This window comes from Tasmannia lanceolata, unplaced genomic scaffold, assembly GCF_043159265.1.
Source record: "Tasmannia lanceolata isolate RefF3 unplaced genomic scaffold, GAP_Taslan_0.1 ptg000006l, whole genome shotgun sequence".
Classification (NCBI taxonomy): Eukaryota; Viridiplantae; Streptophyta; class Magnoliopsida; order Canellales; family Winteraceae; genus Tasmannia; species Tasmannia lanceolata.
In genome coordinates this window covers 10,102,373-10,124,551 of record NW_027518683.1, presented here as the reverse complement: position 1 = coordinate 10,124,551, position 22,179 = coordinate 10,102,373, and the positions used below count along the sequence as shown (strand labels likewise).

The window sequence follows — 22,179 nt, the reverse complement described above, 5'->3', positions numbered from 1 at the left end:
CTCTGAGTTCATACAAGGCAATCCCATTTAATTACTCTCTGTAATGCTAATGGGGTCTATCTATCAAATAAGGGGGTGTAAACATCAATTTCAAAGAGGAGAAGGAAGAAGAAGAGAAAACCCTCTTTAAGTTTTCATTGGCATGTGGGCTGTGTGTTGGAGAACATTCAACTTCCATCTCAAGCTTACAGTCCCATGTCAAATGGATTTCCCATTTGCTCAATTAAGGGGTTCTTTGGAATATTCTCATAGGGAAGTAGATATCTGCACTACCTTGTTCTGATAATGGCACCCTTCTCTTTTAAATACTTATCTGACTACAAAAAGTCCATAATCTGGACCCACTCAATGGTATGATCAAGGTCCTACGTCTAGGAAGGGCCCACAGTCATCTCAAATTATGGGAACGATTTATTTTCTTAAAAGGAAAATAAAATAAAATAAAATTAGGACACAAACCCCAACAAAGTAGTAGAGAATAGAAAGAAACGATGGGTGGATGCCGAGCTATCTACAAATCCTCCTCCTTCCTCCCTTCCCTCGTCTCCACCCAAACTCGTTTCGAATCCGTCTCAAGGAGCAACAGTCGCATTCGAATGGCGACAGAGCCAAACGGAGACACAGGAGCGTCCTCGAAGAATCAATGCTCTACAACCATGGATTCTCCTTCCTCAGCTTCATCTGCAATTGATTTTCTATCCCTATGCCATCGTCTCAAGGTTTCTCTCTTTCATTCCATTTTCCTTTATTTTCTCTTCTTTCAATCTCGGCAATACGATTCTATCCTACTTCAAACAGGGAAATTAAAAGAAAAACCCTAACCCTAACCCTAGTCTTTCGTTAACTGTATCAGACGACAAAACGCACGGGGTGGATCCGACGTGGCATTCAAGATCCAGAGTCCATAGCTGATCACATGTATCGAATGGGTCTCATGGCGCTCATTGCTGCAGATATTCCCGGTATCAATAGAGATAGGTTAGGGTTTTTTTTTTTTTTTTATGTAAAATGTTGGGGTTGAATACTATCATGTTATTTTATCATATATCTCAATTTTCAAACCTCTAACGAACATTTGTTTTCTTCTAGGTGTGTAAAAATGGCCATTGTGCATGATATTGCTGAAGGTGGGATGCTTGATTTCTTTAGTTTATGTTTGGTTTTGGGGTTTTCCATTTTCTTGTTTTTTGGAGGTTTTGGGACCTTCATTTTGGTGAAAACAATGGAGTGCATGTCTTTCATTATGCATATTGATCCGCTCGACTCCATTTTGGTGTGCAACAAAGGATTTTAATTTCAAAAATGCTACAATAATTGTTACAGTACATCTAGGCAGTATTGAAACTTTGCTTTTAAGGCCCTGTTCATTTGAGATTATGACAATCGATTGGGGAGTCGAGTCCAATAATCAGATTGGGGGGGTCTCAATCGGTTGCCACAATCTCAAACGGACAGGGCCTATGACTTGACTTGAAAAGAATGTGTGGTATTTCTTTCTTTACTTTGGAGTTTGTTACAATTGATATTTTTTGTCTCTTTCATGATTTTCAGGGTTGGGCCTGTAGCTCAATGGTTGAGGCTTTGTATTTCAACCTTGAGGTTGCAGGTTCGATCCCAGCTTACCAACCAAAAAAAATGATATTTTTTGTCATTTTTTCTTTGTTTTACTGGCCGCTATTTTTATGCATAAACTAGACGTTATGCTATATTTCTATTTTTATGCCAACATTCCTACATTCCTAAGTACAGGCAGCTATGTTATATCTAGGACAAGTCCCCATTAGGATCCGTGTGTCATTTATAGTGACTAATGCAATGACTTGGCCTGTAAGGGAACTATTGCTACTTTTTTCTCTTTTGTTTATTCTTATTGTGCAGTCTGAAGCGTCAGTATAAGCTTTTATATTTCATACTAGGATCTATTTTGCCAAACTCAATGGCTCATCATTTGAAGCATATGTATTCCACGCTTGTAGTTTTAGGCTTTTAGTTTTTGCCTATACTATTTGTTTATCAGGTCCTAGGCACCAGATTTCCTGACATGAAATGGTATCCGTGAAGATTTCAAATGCTCGGTGACTTTGAAAAATAGAAATATTGGCAAGATCAATGCTGTGTTATGGGGGGATTTTCACTTAAGTTTCATGTCGACTCTCTATTGAAGAAAATGCCCACTTCTGTTTTAGTCTTTAAGGAATTTCTGGTACTCAGGTTCCTTTATCCAAACATTGAGCCGTTTGGATATGCAGATTTTAGAATCCGCGATTTGTACAAAATTGTAGCTAAGAGACAAGAGAAGAAGCGGACTCGCCGTCGTTGTTGACTCGTTTTTTACTTCTCACCCTTCTTTCCGTCAGCAAGAGAGTTGCAGATCCTCCCATATTTCCAGGTTTTAGAAATCTTAGGATGCAGGAGAGATTTTTCAAACCTGAATTTCTCACTTAAAATTCAAGAAACGCTGTGAGGACAGCATACAGCAGCTTGATCATGAACCCTCTTTTACACTGTTTTCAAACTAAAAACCTGGATTCTAAAATCCGTGTATCCAAACGGCCCCTTAAAAGCTGACAAGGATTTGTATATGCTGATCCCTTTTTCTAGTGCCTTTGAGATTATGCCCCGTTTTGGCTAATATTGGCTTTATTATTTTCTGCTGAATTTCAGAATTATTACTGCTATTTATTTTTATATGAACTTTTTAAAAAGCAAACCAGTTGGGAGCATGTTCGGTTCAAATCAGTTCCATTACAGTTTGACTGCTTCAAACCTTGACATCAGAATAATGTCATAAACAATGTGATAAAAATTAAGAAAACTAGGAAGAATAGGGAACAAAAGGAAATTGTCCCAAGAAATCATCCCAAAATGATACTGGTCTCTTTTTTTTGAATGATGATACTGGTCATTTTTTTTACTTGTGGTGAATGTATTAAGCCTCTTTCTTTTCCAGTTTCCATGTTGTTTTGCTTACCTTTTAGTTACTTGAATAGCTATTGTTGGTGATATCACTCCTTCGGATGGTGTACCTAAGGAGGAAAAAAGTCGAAGAGAGCAAGAAGCACTAGATCACATGTGCATGCTACTTGGCGAAAGGTCAAGAGGTAACTTTTGTTGTTGTTTGTTATATTGTATGAGCATGTTTTGCGAACATATAAATAAATCTTCTTGAAGCTGCAAGCTGAGCACCAATTTTGTCTTTCAACTCATTTGAGACTGAAAATATTGAGATTCTGGAAACAATTATCTAGAAAGAACCTTTTGTTTTGTCTGGTTGGCTAGGAAGACTATTACGCACAGAAAAGGCTTTCCCAGGTTAGCCTTTTCCTTTCCTTTTCCTAAAAAAATATTTCTCTTGTTTGGATGCTTGTTCCTGGAAAAAGAAAATGGCCACTTTACTTATACCCTGTGATAAAATATGGCCAATGGGGTCCACACACACACACACTCATATATATATATATATATATATATATATATATATATATATATGCTAATGAGTCATATTTTAGTGAGCCTGCATATAGGGGCTAATGGCCAAAAGAAAAATGGACCCCACTTATAATACTAATCAGTTTAGTTGGGCTAAGAAGAGGTGCCAACGCCTATAAACCAATGGGATCTACATATAATGTGTTGTATATTAGTGGGATCTACATAGAGGACATAATGGCCAATAAGCCAATATTTATGTTAATTAATGATCTAATAGTGGGGCTAAGATGGTGGTCAGGATGGGGAAAAAACTATTTTGTCCCACATGCATATCAATTAGTTATGTACTAGTACGTCCTGAATAGAGCTCCTAATGACCAAAAAAGTAATGGACCACACTACATGCGTGCTAATCACTAGTCTACTAGTATAAGGATAAGATGGACAGCCCAATGGCCAAAAAAGGGGTCCCTTATATTGTAGTGAGTTATATATTAATGGGGCCGGCATAGAGGGCCTAATGGAAAAAAATAAATATGACCATGTATCACATGTATTCTAATAAGTGATCTACTAGTAGGATATGGAGAGCCCAATGGCCAAAAATGAATTGGACTCATACATAGTTATGAGTCATATACTAGTATGGGCTACTTAGAGGGCCTAACAGCCAAAAAAATTGACCCCACATGTATATTAATCAATGATCTGCTTGTGAAGCTAAGATGGAGGGACCCGCATTTAAAAACCAATGGAGCCCACATATATCACAATATGTAATATACTAATGATCAAAAACCAATGGACCCCACTTACTCAGATGCTGCCCAACATTTCTTTCCGGGAAAGGAAAATTACTTCCGGGGTTTTAAGTTGCAAAAGTTTAAGATGAAATATGGGTGTTTTCCTTTCTGGACAGAAAGGTTTGCCCACCCTGAAAAGTCTTTCATTGGGCAGCCAAAGAAAGGAAAGTGATGAAAAGTTGGAAAAGGTTTTCCTTTCCACCACTTTCCTACCAACGAAACTGGCCATTAAGGTCCCTAATCCTTTATTGGCTTGGTACATGACCAAGTACTGTTGAACTTTCGATAACTTAGAAGAATTCAATGATTTTCTATTGAAATCCGCCCTTATTCTAACGATGGAAGGACATATTTATGGAGAACAGCCAACTTTTTGATATGGGTCTTAAATTTTACAAATCCTTGATGCTTGGGAAACTTAGTCCAATGTTTGGTAGTTACCATTATGTACTACCTTGATTTTTATTTTCGTTCTTTTGCAGCAAAAGAAATATATGAGTTATGGATGGAGTATGAAGAAAATTCTTCCCCAGAAGCAAAAGTTGTGAAGGACTTCGACAAGGTAACCCAGCAATTATCTTCTCTTCTAATGTTGAACTTTGAATCAATTGCTAGCCTCAATAATCAAAACTAGTAAACATTTTTGCATTCCTCCCATGATAGTTCCCCATTGAACTTGATGTACTAGTAGAAATTAACATTATATCTATTTTAATGGCAACAAAACTTTATCACAGAGAAATATAGGCACGAGCAAGAGGGGCTGCCCCCTCGGATTAAAGTAAACAGATAACACGCAGAGAATACCCCCAAACAGTCACAGGAGGGAGTCATCAATGAACACCACCATGCAGTACACGCCCTTCGTAGCCAACTTGTCCACCTCCTCGTTTGTAGAACTAGGCAGCTGCATGAGAGATGGCTCAGTTATGCTACAAATGTCACCAACGTCGCTGATGAAATTATCCAATCTCCAAGTCCCTGGGGATTTGCTGAAGGCCATACAAGATGAGTTGCCCTCAACGGCTCCACCACCAAATTATCCGATAGACATTCCTTGAAAGTGCACAGGCTGCTCAGGAGAGCCCTGATTTTCATTTTTTTTAGTCCGACTCACCAATAGAACCTGTGAAACAACCAATTACTCCAAAAGCTTAAGCTGTTGGAGATGACGTTATTTAAAGCTTTATACTTCAACACTCCCCCCTCACATGTGGCCCTTTTTTTAGGGTTGGCCTACACGTGGCAAATGTGGCCCCTCTTTGGGTTGGCCATTACATGTGGATTTTTAATATCAAGGAGTTTTGTACCATTCCAAAAAAAATTAAGGAGTTTTGAACCCCTGACCTTTGCTCTGATACGATGTTATTGTGGATAAGGAGACTCAATCTTCTCCCTCACTCTTCTTCTTCTTCTTCTCCACAATAAAAGGACCCAAGTAGGCTTTGATCGTAGTTCCTAAGTGGCCGCTAAAGACCTCACCCACCTCAGCGGCCAAACCTGGATTGCCACAGGAGCTGCTGTCAAAGTTGAGTTTGGGAGGGAAGTCGGGAATTATTTGGCAACTTTGGCATGGAAAAAGCCTATGACCATGTGGGGTGGGAATTTGTTGATTATGTCCAAGAAAGAACATGATATGGGATTAAATGGAGAACGTGGATTATTTCTATGTCTTTCCACGACTTCCTTCTCCATTCTCATCAACGGCTCCCCAATAGGATTCTTCACCAACTGTAGGGGTGTGAGGCAATGAGATCCATTATTGTTGTATCTTTTCATATTGGGAACGAAGGCAGTCTAATGATTAGTAGTGCAGAAGAACAAGGACTAGTTAGTGGCTTTCAAGCTGGTAGAAATATCCTTGTTGTGACACACCTCGAATTCCTCGACAAAATATCTTCTTTCTTAACGAAGATGTGCACAAATTGAAAACATTCACATGGTGCTTCAATGGTTCGAGGTGGTTGGAAAGGATTACCCTTGTTTATTAAGTTATGTTCCGTGGGCCAGAATGATTCGTTTCTGATAAGGAAATCTTTATTCTTCTGTCAACATGTGATTTGCTTCTAGAAGCTTATAAACATATGTGCATGATGTAGAACATGAGACAACCTTATTGTCCAACGCTAGATTAGCAATCTATGTTTTGAACCACATGCGTCTAAGTTCAGAATGCATTGTTGGCTTTGCAAAGATGGACATATATTTTAAAATAAGGGGTGCAACGCGGGAGCTTCCCAATAGGTCATCTATTCTACTACTACTCTCACCCAAGCACGCTCAACTTCGGAGTTCTTATGGGATCTAGTGTATTTGTGTTGAGGTGAGGTGATCGCACTGGATGGACATAATTTTTTACATGACTGTATTGGAACTTGGAAGATTGGGCAGCTGGCAAAGAAATACATTGAAGCTGATTGTATACTGCTGTAAGCAGTGTAGAGGTGTATGCATGTTTGTGTTTCTTCTTGTTTGTGTTGACTACATTCAAAAGTTGTTGGCAAATTCATGTTCAACTGTAATTTCTTTGTCATTTAAAGTGGTAGCACGAAACTTACTAATACCAAGGAAGCCTTTATGCAAATGTAGATGAGTATTATAGGTTCCTCTACTAGTAGCATTGGAGGTCAGCTTGCAATAACAAGAAAACAGCGAGCTTATTTATTGTTTCCATCCATGTAAGTTTGTATAATTGGCTGCCTAAACAAGTTTACTGGTATATTGAATTGATTATCCTGTACCTAAGACCGAGGACATTGGAAATGGATGCTTCCCATATGTTCTGGTCATAACATAGGCAGATTTTACTTTTAGATGTTACACACTCAAGTTGTGTTTCTGCACTTTGAATGTGTGCAAGCTGATTTACCCATTGATGATCTTGTAAATAAATCAATAACATCCATCCTTAACTTCTTACAGTAGGTGCCATAGTGAATACTGAGTATTGAGGATTTCTTTTTTCTGTGAGTGAATGCATGATTTTCTTGCTTCAAAATGTAAGGTGCAATCCAAAGCTATTGCTATCATAATTTTAAACGAATACTAAGCCTGTTTTCTTGCTTCAAAATGTAAGGTGCAATCCAAAGCTATTGATATCATAATTTTAAACATATACTAAGCCTGTAACCTAACGTCAGCTTTTCTGCTCAATAACATATATTAATAATTATTTTCACTGATGATATTTCAGCCGTGATATTTGTCATTTTGTTCTCGACATTTCTTTATCAGTTTTGTACTTGAAAAGACAATGATGCTGTTTCCACTGAATCTTGGTTGTTTCTTTGTAATGGTTAATTTGAGGAGTTCTATTGATCAATTTTTTGCTCCATTCAGGTGGAGATGATACTTCAAGCCTTAGAATATGAAAATGGTATGGCTTTCTTTTGTTGAATTTTTACTTCGAACAGCAAATATAATTCATAGTTGCACGTAAGGACCTCGTGGTTTTCTCAGGATCTATGTCTGCATTTTTAAAACATGTGGTTTCCTGTTTGAGGGGCTGCAATATATATTTCTTTCAATGGTTAAGAACAGTATCTTTCATCACTTTTTTGCGTACTTAAGGGCAATAAGAAATGCTGTGTATTTTCTCTCGGTTCTTCAAGAGTCACGTCACAATATTTTCTTCTATGCCGTGAAATTTGCATATTGATTTTTTTAGCGATAACAGAAACTATATTCATGATGGTAAAGCATTACATCACTGTCCCCAAACCTTCCCAGAGATAAAAGCATAAAGACAAAAAGTGTTTGGATCATCCTATGGTGTAAATATGCCACATTTTGCATACCTATTGCTTGCATCTCGAAGAAATGTACATATCGACAATTTTGTTGTAGGGCTTAGACCTTTCTACGGAAATTAATAATTAATGTGTACTTTTGCTTGTGCAGAACAAGGGAAAGATTTGGATGAATTTTTCCAGTCAACTGCAGGTATAGTTTGTATTCCCTTTTTTATGACTTTAGATGCACACTAGTGTTACTGGAATGCCTTAAAAAGAAATGTAGCATATCTGCAACTTAGAAAAGAGAAATATTCATTCCAATTTGTCGCGGAGAAATAAATTTTTTCCTGAGAGCAATTAAGATGGTTGTTTATGACTAGTGAGCATGGCAACATGCACCACTGAAATCTGGACATGGATTCACTAAGTGGAGCCAAGTGAGAAAGAGTGAATATGAAAGAAATTAGCAATGAGGAAACAATTTTGAATCATGACTGGGATCTTTCTCACTGACTTTGGATGACTCTGCAGGAAAGTTCCAAACTGATGTGGGAAAAGCTTGGGCTGCCGAGATAAATGCCAGAAGAAAAAGGAAAGAATAGTAGCTTTAAAGAGATCATATCAGGTTTTCTTGACCATACGTTTTTGTTCTTTGTAATATTGAGCTCACCTTGTGGCCTCTGTTGAATGCTAAAATCGAATGCTTGTAATTGAAAATTTTCATAGTTATAGACTGCTCATGGATCGAACAAGAACACCCCCAATAGTTGCTAATGTTCTTAGAAACAGAATTAGATTGCAATTGCATTTACAGGTTCTCAGAAAGCCAAACTCAGCTGAAATCAAAGATCTTTTGAAACATTTATACATTGACCCATCTGATTGGAATGGACCTTCCTTCTCTGTGTTCTCCTGTAAACATGTTGTAAGACTGAAGAACAAGCAACATCTGATTACAATTATTCAACTGGTAATTTAATCGAGCAAAGAATTTATACTGGAGACTTGAACAAAGGGCATTGGGATAAAAAAAAAAGTAGCATCTGTTGTATGTTAATATAAGTAGCATCTAGGTAAAAATCCTCATAAGATGGCAAAGTGCTAAGAAGACCGGCGCTGTCTGTCTCTATCGTAGCAGGCCCTTGTTGGCCCCCGCATGCACCACATGGACATTATCAGGTCTGTTGTTCCAAACATGGTTTTAAATTTCGACCGAAATCCGAAATTTTGGTCCAAAATTTCAGATTTCTGTCCACACCGAAACGTTCCAAAACCAAAATATACCAAATTTCAGATGAAAATTTGGAAATTGCGGCCGTCAATTTCGCCAATCAGTTGAAATTTTGATAAAATACTAATTTTTTATTTCTTTACAGAATTTCGGTTGAAATTTTGGGACAAAAAACCGACATTAAGTGAGCGGCCAAAATTTCGGTTTCGGTGAAGACCGAAATTATACTCGAAACCAAAATTTAAAACAATGGTTCCAAATGACAAGGACTATCCGAGCCTATTGCCATTTGCCCTACCTTGATTGGATGATCCGAGAGGATTTTTGTGCCCTTAATCTTATGGATGGGATTTCCCTTCGGCGTCGAACCAGATAACGTGGCTTAAGTCATGATGGTCCACCTGATCGAAGGGTCGAGGATTTGAAGTAACCATGTGGGACCAATTACATTCCTATAATGATTTCTGGACCTTTTGGTCCTGTCTCCAATAAAATGGAAAATGATCAACCAGAAATATGCTTTCACTATCAATGGTAAAGTAGAAGGCAATGTATGAGAAATTACGATCCTCATCCGTAGAACCCAACTCCCAACCATGTCTGAAATTCCATGCTTAAGAAATGAGTACAAAAATCAAGGTTTTTGTCTTTTATAAATGGAACCTAAATCCGGGCATGATATCAAGAGCCTACATCATCTGATCAAATTATTCTCACCGGCTTTTGGCTAAGACAGAATTATGGCAAGGAGGAGCATAACAACCCCCTTCTCCTTTGGCATTTTTCCATCATTAAGACGTGCTAGAACAGCTAATCCCTTGTTCTTTTGTAGTAAACTGGGTTCGGGGCGAAACATCTACATGATCTAGTGACCACATTAAACTATCAAAAGCAAACTTATAGGTCAATTTTGATATTCGCCCATCCTATAATCGATCCATAAATACACCATATATTCATATGAATTTTCTTAAAGAAGCTGAAAATTTATCTAACAGCTGTATTTATAGAGAATGCACTACTACAATCAATGGTAGAAAGAAAGAAAAAAGGCGATTTTTGGGCGCTACAAGGAGCCATGTGGAGAACTTACTTGAGATCAACACCGTTGATCTTGTAGAAAATCATGAGATAACTGCTCGGATAGAAATTTGTTGGGCCAAAACCAATCAAAACATACGCAAAAGAAGGTGAAAATAGGAACCACACCGTAACACAAAGATAACAAAAGGTTTAAGTGATTCGGCAAAGGTGACTAAATCCACGGGTAAGCTTTTGAGACATTCTGTTCTGAGCAAAATAAATAAATAAGATTACAATGAATTTCTCTCTACTAAATCTCATCCATAATGATCTCACCTCACTCTGCTCTCTAGTGAGGAGAAACATGCCGTACTAGCCTTTCTCCTTATGGAAACACACATCAGTTGGAAATAGAGATTTCCACGGTTAAAAGTGAACAATAGTATTAGTTGAAACTTCGAAATACCAAGTTTCATAACATTTCTTGATAAATCATTTTAAATTCCTTTCATTATCATATACAAATATGGATTGAATCCTACACTACAACCAATATTTACTCAGAAGTTGATTTTTTTTTTTGTAAGAACTATGATGAATCATGAATGACTTGTTAAGACATATGTATAGAAAAGAACAATGATAAACCGTGAATAACTTGTTAGATCCAATGGTTGTTGATGTCGCATTTCATGGAGCAGAACTTGATTTTCATCATACCTGGGTGAGCATGTGTTACAGTCTAGAATCTATAGGCTAATTAGAGGAGTGCCAGAAGGACTTCTAACAAAAAACTATATAAAATAAAAAAATTATAAATTATCAGCATATTTTCGTGATATTGTTCACAACAAAAGATTAAAATGATATATCGCAATATTTTTTTAAATCTCGACATTTTTTTATTTTTTTTTTGGAAAAGCGACATATTTTCATTGATACTATAGAGATTACAATGGGGACCAGGGGTCCCCTAGCAATACATAGCATCAAAAAAGAACAGGCCAGGGCATATCCTGGGCCAGAAAGGTGAAAGAGAAGATATACTGCTTTCAATCCTCATAAAAAGGAGTTTGCCCCAACTGTACCAAAAAAACCTGTCTTGCAATCTTGCCTCTTTTTAATCCATCGTCTACCTCCATAAACATTCCCCAAAAAACATGACTTCATCCACACCCACCAAGACCATTTAACAAGAACATTTCCGGAGTTCATCCAAGAAGCTTTGGAGGAGGGAAATCGGCAAACCCATGGCAACTGCTTCCGGTTTTCTTTCTAAGAAGCCAGGGGAAGATCAAGTCTCAATTTCTCCCTCCAGGAAAGAAATGGCCACCTCCCTCGAGACTTCTCATCATCTACTCCGCTGCCTCCTATCATCTGGCGAATCTCCAGAGATATCATGAAACGTGTTGGTGGAGGCTAACTCTTCATCATAAACCATTCTGCTTATCTTGTGCAGAATTGATTTCAGCACCATGATTTCCATGAAGAGATTCATCTTTTGGCCCCCTGGACAAGAAGAAGATTCCGGACGCAAACGGTCTTGATCGCCCATCTTTGCTTTCCTAGAAGTAAAGGAAGCCCTAGAAACCTTACAAAAATTGAAGTATAAATTATGTCATCGTCATGATGATCCTATCCTTAACCCAAAAATCCTAAATAACTTCGGCAGATACCGCTAATTATTACTTTATAGCAAACCATCCCATCCAGAAGAACCTGCGCATCTTCCCAAGGTGGAGTATAAAGGCAGATACATCGAGAGGAGATATGACGTTTCCTTGCCCTCCCCGGCTCTAACCAGAAAAAGAAAAGAAGAGATGTATCCACTCCTCGGCCCAAAACCCCTATCCCGCTTCAGGGAATAGGTCAAAATCGAGAATACAAAATTAGTCAATCCTTCCCCCTTTGGAGAAGGATTTTAGGATCTTGAGTAATCTATTCTTCTTTGATCCTGGATGCGAGGCCAAGGTGTTCTCCAGTTGTTTCATCATTTCACTGTGATGAGAATGAGGCCACTTGGCCGCCGACTTTGAACCATTGTAAACACCAGCAGAGGCTAGATAGTCAAACATTTTCCTGACTTCTGAGTGCTGACCAACTGACTTAGTAATCGTATCCAAGCGAGCAAATCGTGAAGAAGTTAGAGAATTTTATGAGGGAAATGTTATCAGCACTACTGTATTTTGATGAGGGCACTCCTCACTTTATTAAAAGTACGGTATGGCCGGCACCATAGGATCATCTAAACCGTCCATTAGATGGGCCACAGCCTAAATAGGTTGTGCCCCAAAAATTATTTCCATAGGTTGATCCTAACCCTCCGATCTATAAAGGGTTAGGATCAACACTCTTAACATTCAGATCGGAGGGTTAGGAATTAGGATCAACCTATGGAAATGATTTTTTGGGCACAACCTATTTAGGCTGTGGCCCATCTAATGGACGGTTTGGATCATCCTATGGTGCGGGCCATACCATACTTTTAATAAAGTAAGGAGTGCCCTCATCAAAATACAGTAGTGCTGATAACATTTCCCTTGATTTATCATCAAGTTCATCATTTGATGCTGCATTAAACACATTTCAGCTATAGGGGGGAAACAATAAATTCCATAACATAAAACAAGTTATGCATGTAATCAAATCTTTTAGAGGATGCACAGTAACCAAAGACTTGAAAAAGCTTTATCGTGAAAGTCAAAAGGTAATGAGAAAAACAATTGTGTGTACCTACCGGCCTGGGAGGTTTAGGAATAGTTTCAGGATGTGAAACATATATCCACAGCTTGAGAAACAATTGCAACATTGCAAGTTCCCATATTCTGAGGCTGAACTTGTTGCTTATAACTAAAGAATTTAGAATATATAGGCAGAAAGATTATAAAGAACAGAACGGAGAAATTTAGCTAAATAGAATAATCATATAATCGACTAGGAAAACAATAATCTATACCATGTGAATGCAGATTTGTGTAACTGTAAACACATGACTAGAAGAATAATAAACAGGTGTTGTGTCCTGTTTGCACTGAGGAAAATGGGAAGAACCCCAAACGTTGAGATGAGAATGCACAAGCGATCATAAGAAGTAACTCAGATTGTCTCATCCACATCAGGGCAGCAAAGTGATGATGACACACTTTGATGGTTTAATCATACTAAAAGAAAAGTTATAACAGGCCTAACTAACAGTCACGGAGAACTCTGTGCAATGGCTAGACCTGTTATAACTGTGCAAAGTCCAATAAAAGAAAAAAATTGAAATTATATGTTATGTCAAAAAATTTATGATATAATGCCGCTATGTGGAAGTATCATGATATCCCCATTTCTATATTTTGGGAGTTTGACATGCCTAACACTCCGTGACCATGACACTCGTGTCCGTGTCCGTGTCCGCAAATCAGACAATATGTAATTTTAAAATGATGACAGCTTATTTCACTTTTCATTCAGAAGTGGAAGGGGCTTATGATTTCTGGTTGATACTGTCCATCATTCATACTCACCCAAAGAGAAACTCTATCTGTTCTAAAATTTATCGCACAAGTAAAACAAAGATGAAAGATGTATCATATGTTCCTGACCAAGGCACAAACAGGGCATGAAGAAAGCAATAGTTACTCTCAATAGATTCTTTACATAACTTACTTATCAAGAAAAAATGATATCCACAGACAATCATATGAACAATGCAATTGTGACCATTGATTAGATGGCTGGAATCTCATCGATCAGTTAGAAATTTGGACTGTGACTCATCCATGATGCAGCCCATATAATTAGTGAGTCCACACTCACAAACATGTGCCACATGGCCAAAACAGCATTGTTGTCCTTATAATTTCCAGGTCCATAGTATCATCTCAACCCTATAGGTGTGTGTAGATAATGTGCAGTTGTGCACATGCACAGACTCACATGTTTGGGTCAGGGTACTATGGCCCAAAGACCAAGTGGACCCAACTATATCATATTACACATGGCATCTGTTATGGGACCCTCCATGGGGGATCCAAGGCCCAAAAAGTCATCAATTGGTTGAGACTGAATTTGAAATCAAGGGCATTGATTATCAACTGCTGACAATTGTTGGCTATTGACTGGATGACTAGGATTTCAATGACCAGTGAAATGTTAAGATCATGAGTAATCAATTTTGCAGCCCATCAAATGGTGTTTGTCCCACATACACAAGCATGTGGCACATGAATGGAATAGAAATCCCAGCCTATAATCCCACATAGTGGAAATACTAGCAGGGTACAGACGTACAGTTGACCTACTAATGAGACATGCATAAATAGGATATGAATCAGAATACAATAACAACTTTCCCCCCTGCCAATGGCCAAGAAATAATCCCAAAGTCTGTCAATTCTCGCTTCATGTAAACTGTAGATATGATATCAAACCTCTCTTCTTTGAATGGGAAAAGAACATTGTCCGGCAGATAAGACCCATTCGTAACTCCCCTCTCATGATTAGAATGAGTAGTTGTGCCATCTAGAAGCGTTTCATCCATTCCCAGTTCACACTTCTCGTTCAAATCAGTCTCTCTGCCATTGCCATGAGATAGCAAACCATTTTGAAAGATATTGTGCTTATTATTTGATACAGGGACACTTGAATCATCTTCAGATCCATCAAATTTGCCTCTGGAGGATGAAAAATCAAAATGTGAGGTCAAATCATCATAAATAAAAACTAATGGTGCTATTTACGATTAATGACAGCCCTTCTAAATGATAATTGAAATGACACCATAACAAAGCCCTTCGAAAAATAATCATAGGAATATGCAGGAGGATTCCCATGTTCATGTTCGAAAACATACTTGAGACTTTATAGTTTGAAATGATGATGGAAGAGGATCCGGCTTATTCTTCATCAGATCATTATCTTCCTGTCAAATCCCATGTCATTAGTAACTTTGGGAATCTCCTATCATAAGAAATGCACCATCCTAGACTTACCTTTTGTGCCACATCATCCTTCAAGGGTAGACATTGAATCTGCTTCTCTGGCACAGTATCAAGAGAGCATAAGGAAATTGAGCTTCCTCCTCGGTCTCTATCTGAATTAGTTTCATCAACATCTTGAATCTAACAGAACATAAATAGAAGTCATACAACCATGAAGATAAGGCTTTCAATAACTAAACAAGTTCCAGAGTGGCTTGAGCAGGGAACATACCAGTGAAGCCTGGGCCTTCAAGTCTTCGATATTGAAGTTCCAACCACTGATCCCTCGTTTGTATTCATTCTACACAGAAGTAAGAATATCATAAAAACGCGGATGGTGTTATGTAGAACTGAACAACAGTATAGAAGTAAGGCTTAAATAAATAAGAAAAGGCCTGGGTGAGAAAAAATTGTTTGGGCAGCTAAAAAAAAACTAGTGTACTGAGAGAGTGAGAGCAAAAAAAAAAAAGAGAGGAAAACTTAGCTCAACAAGATGCTTCATGCCACTAAAAAAAGCATTACCTGTAAAGCTAAGAGAGAAGTCCAAAATTTTTTATACACCATAAAATACAATACAGAGAATGAGTGACATTTGATCTTATGGAGTAGTCATATTCTTACTCCGGACTTCACCTTTTAAGCAAGAAACATATTCAAAGTGAAGGGGTTGAGCCCATATGTAATGCTGTGTATCACAACATTGAGATCAAGGCTTCAATCACAGCTCACTAACTCAGGAGAAGAGAAACAAGAAAAAGGTCTCATTCATCAAGAGTTTCACAAGTATTTAACATCTCAAGAAGCAATCTGAAACTGTATCTAGTGACAAAATTGCATTGATTTTAAATTTTCAAAAATCACAAAACCATAGACCACTCTCTAAACAGGTGAGATTAATTGTCTTTAACTCATCCTATGTTATGCAATTATTCCAAAAATGAATCAATCAAGTTTCACACCTCTCTAAAATCCAAACGTACTACCTCCTAGAGGAGACGAGCTATTTTCTCCACTACCTTAAAAAATTGTACTTGTTCTACTCCTTTAGCTTCTTTTTCAGCACCTTGAGCTTCAAACCAAACATGTTCCCAAACCAACCCTCCATCTGAAAAGAAAGGTATCATTCTATAGTAAGGACCTGAAGCCCAACAAACTTCAGCCAAATAGCCCCAGAACAAAAGGGATAAGGTCTCCGAGATTCAAGCTTCCAAAGAAGACCGGAACAGGATCAGACGCTACAAAGGAAGAATACGTGGACTCAAAGATTTAGAAAAACTAGTAATAATTATACCACCTGAAAGGGGAAACCAATGAGGAATGTCAAGGAGACATACCTGACCCTAAAATTCACTTACCCTCTCAAGCCAGAAATAGTTCGATCTCCCACATTTCGCCAAAAAAATCAAATGACATTAAAATCATCCCACACATCACGGATCATCCATGAACTTCAAAATCTGACCCTCTAGTACAGGACCATAGCTAGAACAGTGACACCAACAATTGAAAATCATTAGCGATCAAACCAGAAGCTGACCCATGTGGAAAACAGACCTAACATAACCTTACTAGAGCCACAATCACCAGGGTTCTACTGTAAATCATAGGCATAACCACACTAGTAACAAAACACTACATCCTAGACTGCAGCAACAGCACCAGACTCTACCTTTAATTTTTGTTCTCCAACCCCCACCGTTGTCGGCCTGAAGCTTCTATGTCCTACCCACTAGTAGTAATTTACAGAAGATTCCAACAGAACAATGGGTAGAAGCTTCAAATAAAGTACATAGCTATGGCAACCTTATTAGCCAACTGAAACAACAAAAGTTTAGTTTGACTTTAAACTCAGAACAATAATCAAACCTGGGACATCTCCTCCCTTTTGCCATCTGGAATTTTCTTCTGTGCAAGCATGTCGTCTTCCTTTATCTGTTTAAAGATAGAGGCACTCAGGAGAATACAGGAAACAATATTACTATTCAAGAGACTCAAGTACAGAAGCAAAATGTAGACTAGCACCCTAACCTTCAATGCTTTAAGACGGTCGCCAAGAGTAGGCAATCCTTCTAAAAGTGTCCGGGCAATGTAGTCATTAGATCTAGCTTGCTTAAAGAAGGAATGCTTTAACAACTTCTGTGCAGAAGGTCGTTTTGAAGGATCTTTCACCAAGCACATAGCAATCATTTGCTTAAACGACTAAGTGGATAACAGGAAAAAAATTGTGAGGGAAAATCATTATTACAGGAAAATAGTATTTAACAGAAGGCATGCTATTTTGAGAAAACCTTTGAGAACTTCCTATCCCTTTCATAGTCAAGACCTGGTGGGGCATTTTGTAATGTCATGAGCAAAACCTGTCACACAATACCCAAGTATTCGATAGTCAGTGTGTGTTGACTTTTTATGTGAAAAAAAATCTTTTTGTAATTCAAACTTACAATGGGGTGTTTTTAGTCATTATATGTATGCTTTTGGGCTTCCCTCCAAAAAGACTAAAGTCATGAGAAAACTTTAGTCCTAGATGGGAAGTGTGAGAGGATGAGAGTGGCCATATATATACTTTCACTCTCTTAACCTTGTGAATAAGCAAGAGGTCATGGGGATCCTACGTGCACGGATCGCCCATTTGGGTCCGGTGGGCTTTTGATCTTACCACACACGCGCGCCGCCCGGCCCGGCCGGCCGCGCTTGTGGACCTAAGGCTTTTCTTTTTCTTTATTTATTTTTTCCTTTTAACGGTCAAGAATTTATTTATTTTTGTTTTAACTCTTTTCTTACCGTTTGAGATTCCTTAATCGTGGTTTAGTGACCGTTTGGAAAACGTCTCTCACGCACTAAAAGAGTGAGACGTTTCACCCTAACGTGTCGATTACCTTTCTATATAAATCGGTTTTAGAGAAAACAGAAAGAGATCCTTGCAAATTCTTCTTCTCCTCCTCTTTCTCTTCTCTGGTTTTCTCTCTGGTTTTCTGCTCAAGGCTTTTGGCAAATATAAGCGAGTTCTTAGGTATCCGGGCTGCGTGAGTGCACACCCCTGGAGCGAGAGTTGTTGTATCCTGGAGGCATAAGCCGAGACGCCCATCTGCACCGTTGATTCATCATAGTGGGGGCGAGATTTGCCTTAAGGACAGCGAAGATTCTTCGTGCCTCAACTCCATAAGTGATCTAACGATTTCTTTTTTTTCCTTTACAGATTATTATTGCAGAAGATAGTATTATTGATCTCTGTCTTCAAGTTGTGAGATTAATTTGTTATAAGGTATTCTCGAATCCTAAATTACAGATTTGCACATCACTTTTCTAACAGTGTGCATATAAATAGAGAAAATGAATAGAAACATACCTTCATTGGAGGATATTTTGAGAAAGGAGCATGACCATGGGCGAGCTCCAAAGCAGTAATTCCAAAAGACCAAATATCTGCCCTGGAAGACCAATTGTGCGATAAAAATATGTAACATCATGCTATATGTTTATGATAAAAAGTGAAAGTGGAAATTTAACATAAGTTATAGACCAACTTGAAGTCATAACCATGCAATTGCTCCATCACCTCAGGTGCCATCCTACAAGAAAGTAAAAGAAATCCTTTTATAATTGAACAACATGCCGCTAACAAAACTTAAACACTTGGAACTTATATTGTTTGAGTAGATGCTCCCAGCTTGAAAATCTATACCAGCAAGGCGTACCCACAAATGTATTTCTTGAGTGTTGTCTATCACCGGAATCAAAAAGGGAAGCAGAAACACCAAAATCTCCAAGCTTAATTGCACCACGTGAATCAATTAAGATATTCCCTGCCTACAATAAACAATAGAAAGAAACAAGACAATCATATAGTAGGAGATATTAGCTAATTTAAGAGCCTATCAGAGCTTGTGTTAATAATTTGTCTGGCATCACAAGGTTATAATTATAATATATTGTAGGTTTTGTAAGCAAATTAATGCACACTGTATGTCACCCGTTTGGAGGTTCTGCAAGAATCCATACTGGACTCATCCTTGGGAAGATGTATAGCTCAAATGCACACCTCATGTTTCTGCATTTACAGAGGCAGAATAGGCAAGTTGTCCAACCAATGGAGGTCAACTACAGCCTACTGCAAGTCTGCAACTTTGTCGAATGGGAATCGGTGGCTTGAAGAGTAAAGAAACAGCAATTAATCGGAAAACTGAGTGCAAAGAGAGAAAATATAACCATGGGTTCATGTGAACAGCAAACTAACTTGCCTCAAGACAGACTGTACTAGGATTTTTAGTCTTGAGTGCAAAGAGAGAAAACATAACCATGGGTTCATTTGAACTGCAAATTAACTTGCCTCAAGACAGACTGTGCTAGGATTTTAAGTTCAGCTCCAAGAGGATATGTACTATGACAAACAAGTAAGGGTGTCAATTTTGACTCGGGCTCTTAAGCTCGCTCGAGCTCGGCTCGAATCCTTAACGAGCCGAGCCCGATTTAGGCCAGGCTCGGCTCGGCTCCTTACGGCTCGTTAAGAATTTAATATATTTAAATATATATATTATATATTAATATATACACTAAAAGGGTTGTCCAGGGAGTGAAAGGGGGCAGCAAAATATGTCACTTCATTTTAGGAACCCCATTTGTTACTTGGACCACCCCCATAGTGTAAAAAAAGTAGTGAAATTACACTATATAGGGCTGTCCAGGGAAGATGAGGGGTGTGAACTTAATATGACCCAAGCTCGGTAAGGCTCGTGAGCCTGGCCGAGCTGAGCCGAGCCCGAGCCTGGTTCGAGCCCGAGCCGAGCTTTTGAGCTTAACGAGCCGAGCCGAGCCTGGCCAAGCTCGGCTCGGCTCGTTTACACCCCTACAAACAAGAACGCTATCTACATCTCCTCTAATGCAGTTTGCTAGTTTTCCAAAAGAGCACCAAACACAGGCGTAAGCTTCCATGCCGTTGGGGATTAAGTGGTTCAAAAGGAAATTAGTATCCCTTGCATGCAAACTAAAGGTCAACTAGTAAGCATAATTACAATAGCACTTGGGATCATAATTTCAAAACTCCTCCACATCATCATCGACTTGCCCAAGTGAACTCCCTTTCTACCTTGGGCGTGTTCTTGTCTTAGTCCACTTTTGCCCTTCAAAGTCAATCAAAACTCTTTTGACCCTCTCGACTTATGATCGCGTCAATGGAGTACTCGACCACATCAACTGAGTACTCGGTCGCAGAGCGCTGAGTTGACTAGGATTTGCTTTGACTGCATTTTGGACCGCATCCGCATTTTGAAACATTGCTTGGGAAATCACAACCACAAAACAACTTGACAAAATAGGCATGTTGATATCTAAGAACCAGACTGTAAAAGAGTATAATTGAATATAGTAGTCATTGAGGGTAGTTTAAGTTATAGTAGGATGAATTAATCATTGAGGGTAGCTTAAGTTCATGCCATACATTTACAATAATTTGCTTTAATAGCTTTAAAAATTGTCAAGCATGCATGTTGAAAGCATTGTGCATAAAAAAGTTAAATAAATAAGAGAGAAATTATTAGTAAATAAGATCTTTAAGATACTCAAACAGATAATGCTTACCTTGATATCTCGATGCATGTGCCCTTGACTATGAAGGTACTCTAACCCTTTAAGTACTTCACGCAATACAGTTGCAATGACAACCTCCTCAAAACCATCGGGATGGGCAGCCTTCAATATATGAAAACAAGATCCCCCGGCCATAAAGGGCATGACAATCCACAAACTGTGATCATTTACAAAGGAACAGTGTGCCTTAACAACATTTGGGTGGTCAACCAAGATCAATGTATGTGCCTCACGGGAAATATTACTCTATAAAGAACAGAAAAGGGGAAGTCATGTCAGATGTCAAAACCCTAATGGATCATAAAGGCTAATTATGAGAGTAAGTAGGAAGATATAATGCACAATTCAAATGTATCCCACTAAAACAGAGGGGGGAGGGGGGGTGCACAAACATACAGCATCAATAACTCTAAATTTTATAAATGACAGACTTAAAAACAAGAGAAATTATATGGTGCCCGAGCGTCGAGCCCCGTGTGTATGGTACGATAAAAGCACCACCCTTGATGTTTGATCCAACAGCAGCCACTTAAAAAGTGAGCTGTTGTTGGATTAAACATTAAGAGCGAACTATTAGTATCATATAATAAGGTGCTTTGGGAACTTAATTTTGCAATCATCTTACACGTATTTTCAAATTTCTAACTCTTGTTTTGATAAAGACATCTGAAAACATGTGTAAAATTAAGTTCCCAGAGCACCTTCTTAACGGGGGCTGCTCTGATTTCTAAAATAAACTAGAAACATTCAGAATCAGTATCCTATTGGATACAAAACAGATCTGGTGAACACATATGGACAAAACCTAAATATTTAAGAACCTCAAACCGCAAATTTACCAGATCGCTCCTATCTCTCTCGAAATCGAGGATCTTGATAGCGACAACCTCATTGTTGTGAGGTATGCAGAGCGCGCGAAGAACAGAGGCGCTAACACCTTGTCCTATCTCCTCAAACAGCTTATAATCCTCAGCACGGACTGGATATTTCTTCCTCTTATCCATGCTTTCCGCCTCTCACCGGACACAACTTCTCGTTTTTCTCTTTTACAACATTCTTTTTTCCAACGGCCTGACACGTGGCGTAGACTGGCAACACCAACGATTGGAAAATTTTATGATTCGAGGAAAGGAAAAGATATACTCCTCCCTTTTGCTTCCTTGGACCACCCCCTTGTAGTGCAAAAGGTACTCATAATTCATAAAGTCATAAGTTTACAGTTGAGGTGGCTGGCCAAGGGAAAAAAATGGGGCAAATATATCACTTCCCTTCAAAGCCCGACAAAGGAAGAGAGAGAGACGAAATGACGAAAACAACCCTACATTCGCTGTGGAAACTTTCTATTGTTGACTATATATAATTATATATTTACGGCGAAATGACACATCGACCCTTTTGACCACCAG

The 22,179-nt window shown here is 38.5% G+C and overlaps 2 protein-coding genes across 2 annotated transcripts; one reads left to right on the top strand and one right to left on the bottom strand.

The window, feature by feature from the left end:
- The first annotated feature begins 430 nt into the window (after nt 1-430).
- LOC143879628 (Metal-dependent phosphohydrolase) lies at nt 431-8,724 on the top strand. Its single transcript, XM_077382109.1, has 8 exons — nt 431-719; nt 854-978; nt 1,090-1,127; nt 2,991-3,101; nt 4,718-4,797; nt 7,575-7,611; nt 8,136-8,177; nt 8,501-8,724. The coding sequence occupies exons 1-8, from the start codon at nt 492-494 to the stop codon at nt 8,569-8,571; spliced, it is 732 nt and encodes a 243-aa protein (XP_077238224.1). The 5' UTR covers nt 431-491; the 3' UTR covers nt 8,572-8,724.
- A 5,815-nt stretch (nt 8,725-14,539) lies between these two features.
- On the bottom strand, nt 14,540-21,887 carry LOC143879626 (uncharacterized). The gene is made up of 12 exons (XM_077382107.1): nt 21,613-21,887; nt 20,765-21,019; nt 18,873-18,997; nt 18,715-18,759; nt 18,537-18,618; nt 17,479-17,547; nt 17,219-17,389; nt 17,057-17,122; nt 15,423-15,491; nt 15,203-15,331; nt 15,064-15,132; nt 14,540-14,884 (listed from the first exon to the last, which is right to left on the bottom strand). Exons 1-12 carry the CDS (start codon nt 21,775-21,777, stop codon nt 14,873-14,875), a joined length of 1,257 nt encoding a protein of 418 aa, XP_077238222.1. The 5' UTR covers nt 21,778-21,887; the 3' UTR covers nt 14,540-14,872.
- Nucleotides 21,888-22,179: the final 292 nt, after the last annotated feature.

What these genes read in the sequence shown, in the direction of transcription:
- LOC143879628 (XM_077382109.1), top strand. Translation starts at nt 492, where the DNA reads ATGGGTGGATGCCGAGCTATCTACAAATCCTCCTCCTTCCTCCCTTCC. An exon ending in AGCCTTAGAATATGAAAATG is followed by an intron (nt 7,612 to 8,135) that starts GTATGGCTTTCT and finishes TTGCTTGTGCAG; the next exon opens with AACAAGGGAAAGATTTGGAT. An exon ending in ATTTTTCCAGTCAACTGCAG is followed by an intron (nt 8,178 to 8,500) that starts GTATAGTTTGTA and finishes ATGACTCTGCAG; the next exon opens with GAAAGTTCCAAACTGATGTG.
- LOC143879626 (XM_077382107.1), bottom strand. Translation starts at nt 21,777, where the DNA reads ATGGATAAGAGGAAGAAATATCCAGTCCGTGCTGAGGATTATAAGCTG. An exon ending in TTTGTGGGTACGCCTTGCTG is followed by an intron (nt 18,760 to 18,872) that starts GTATAGATTTTC and finishes ACTTTCTTGTAG; the next exon opens with GATGGCACCTGAGGTGATGG. An exon ending in GGGATAGGAAGTTCTCAAAG is followed by an intron (nt 17,390 to 17,478) that starts GTTTTCTCAAAA and finishes TTATCCACTTAG; the next exon opens with TCGTTTAAGCAAATGATTGC.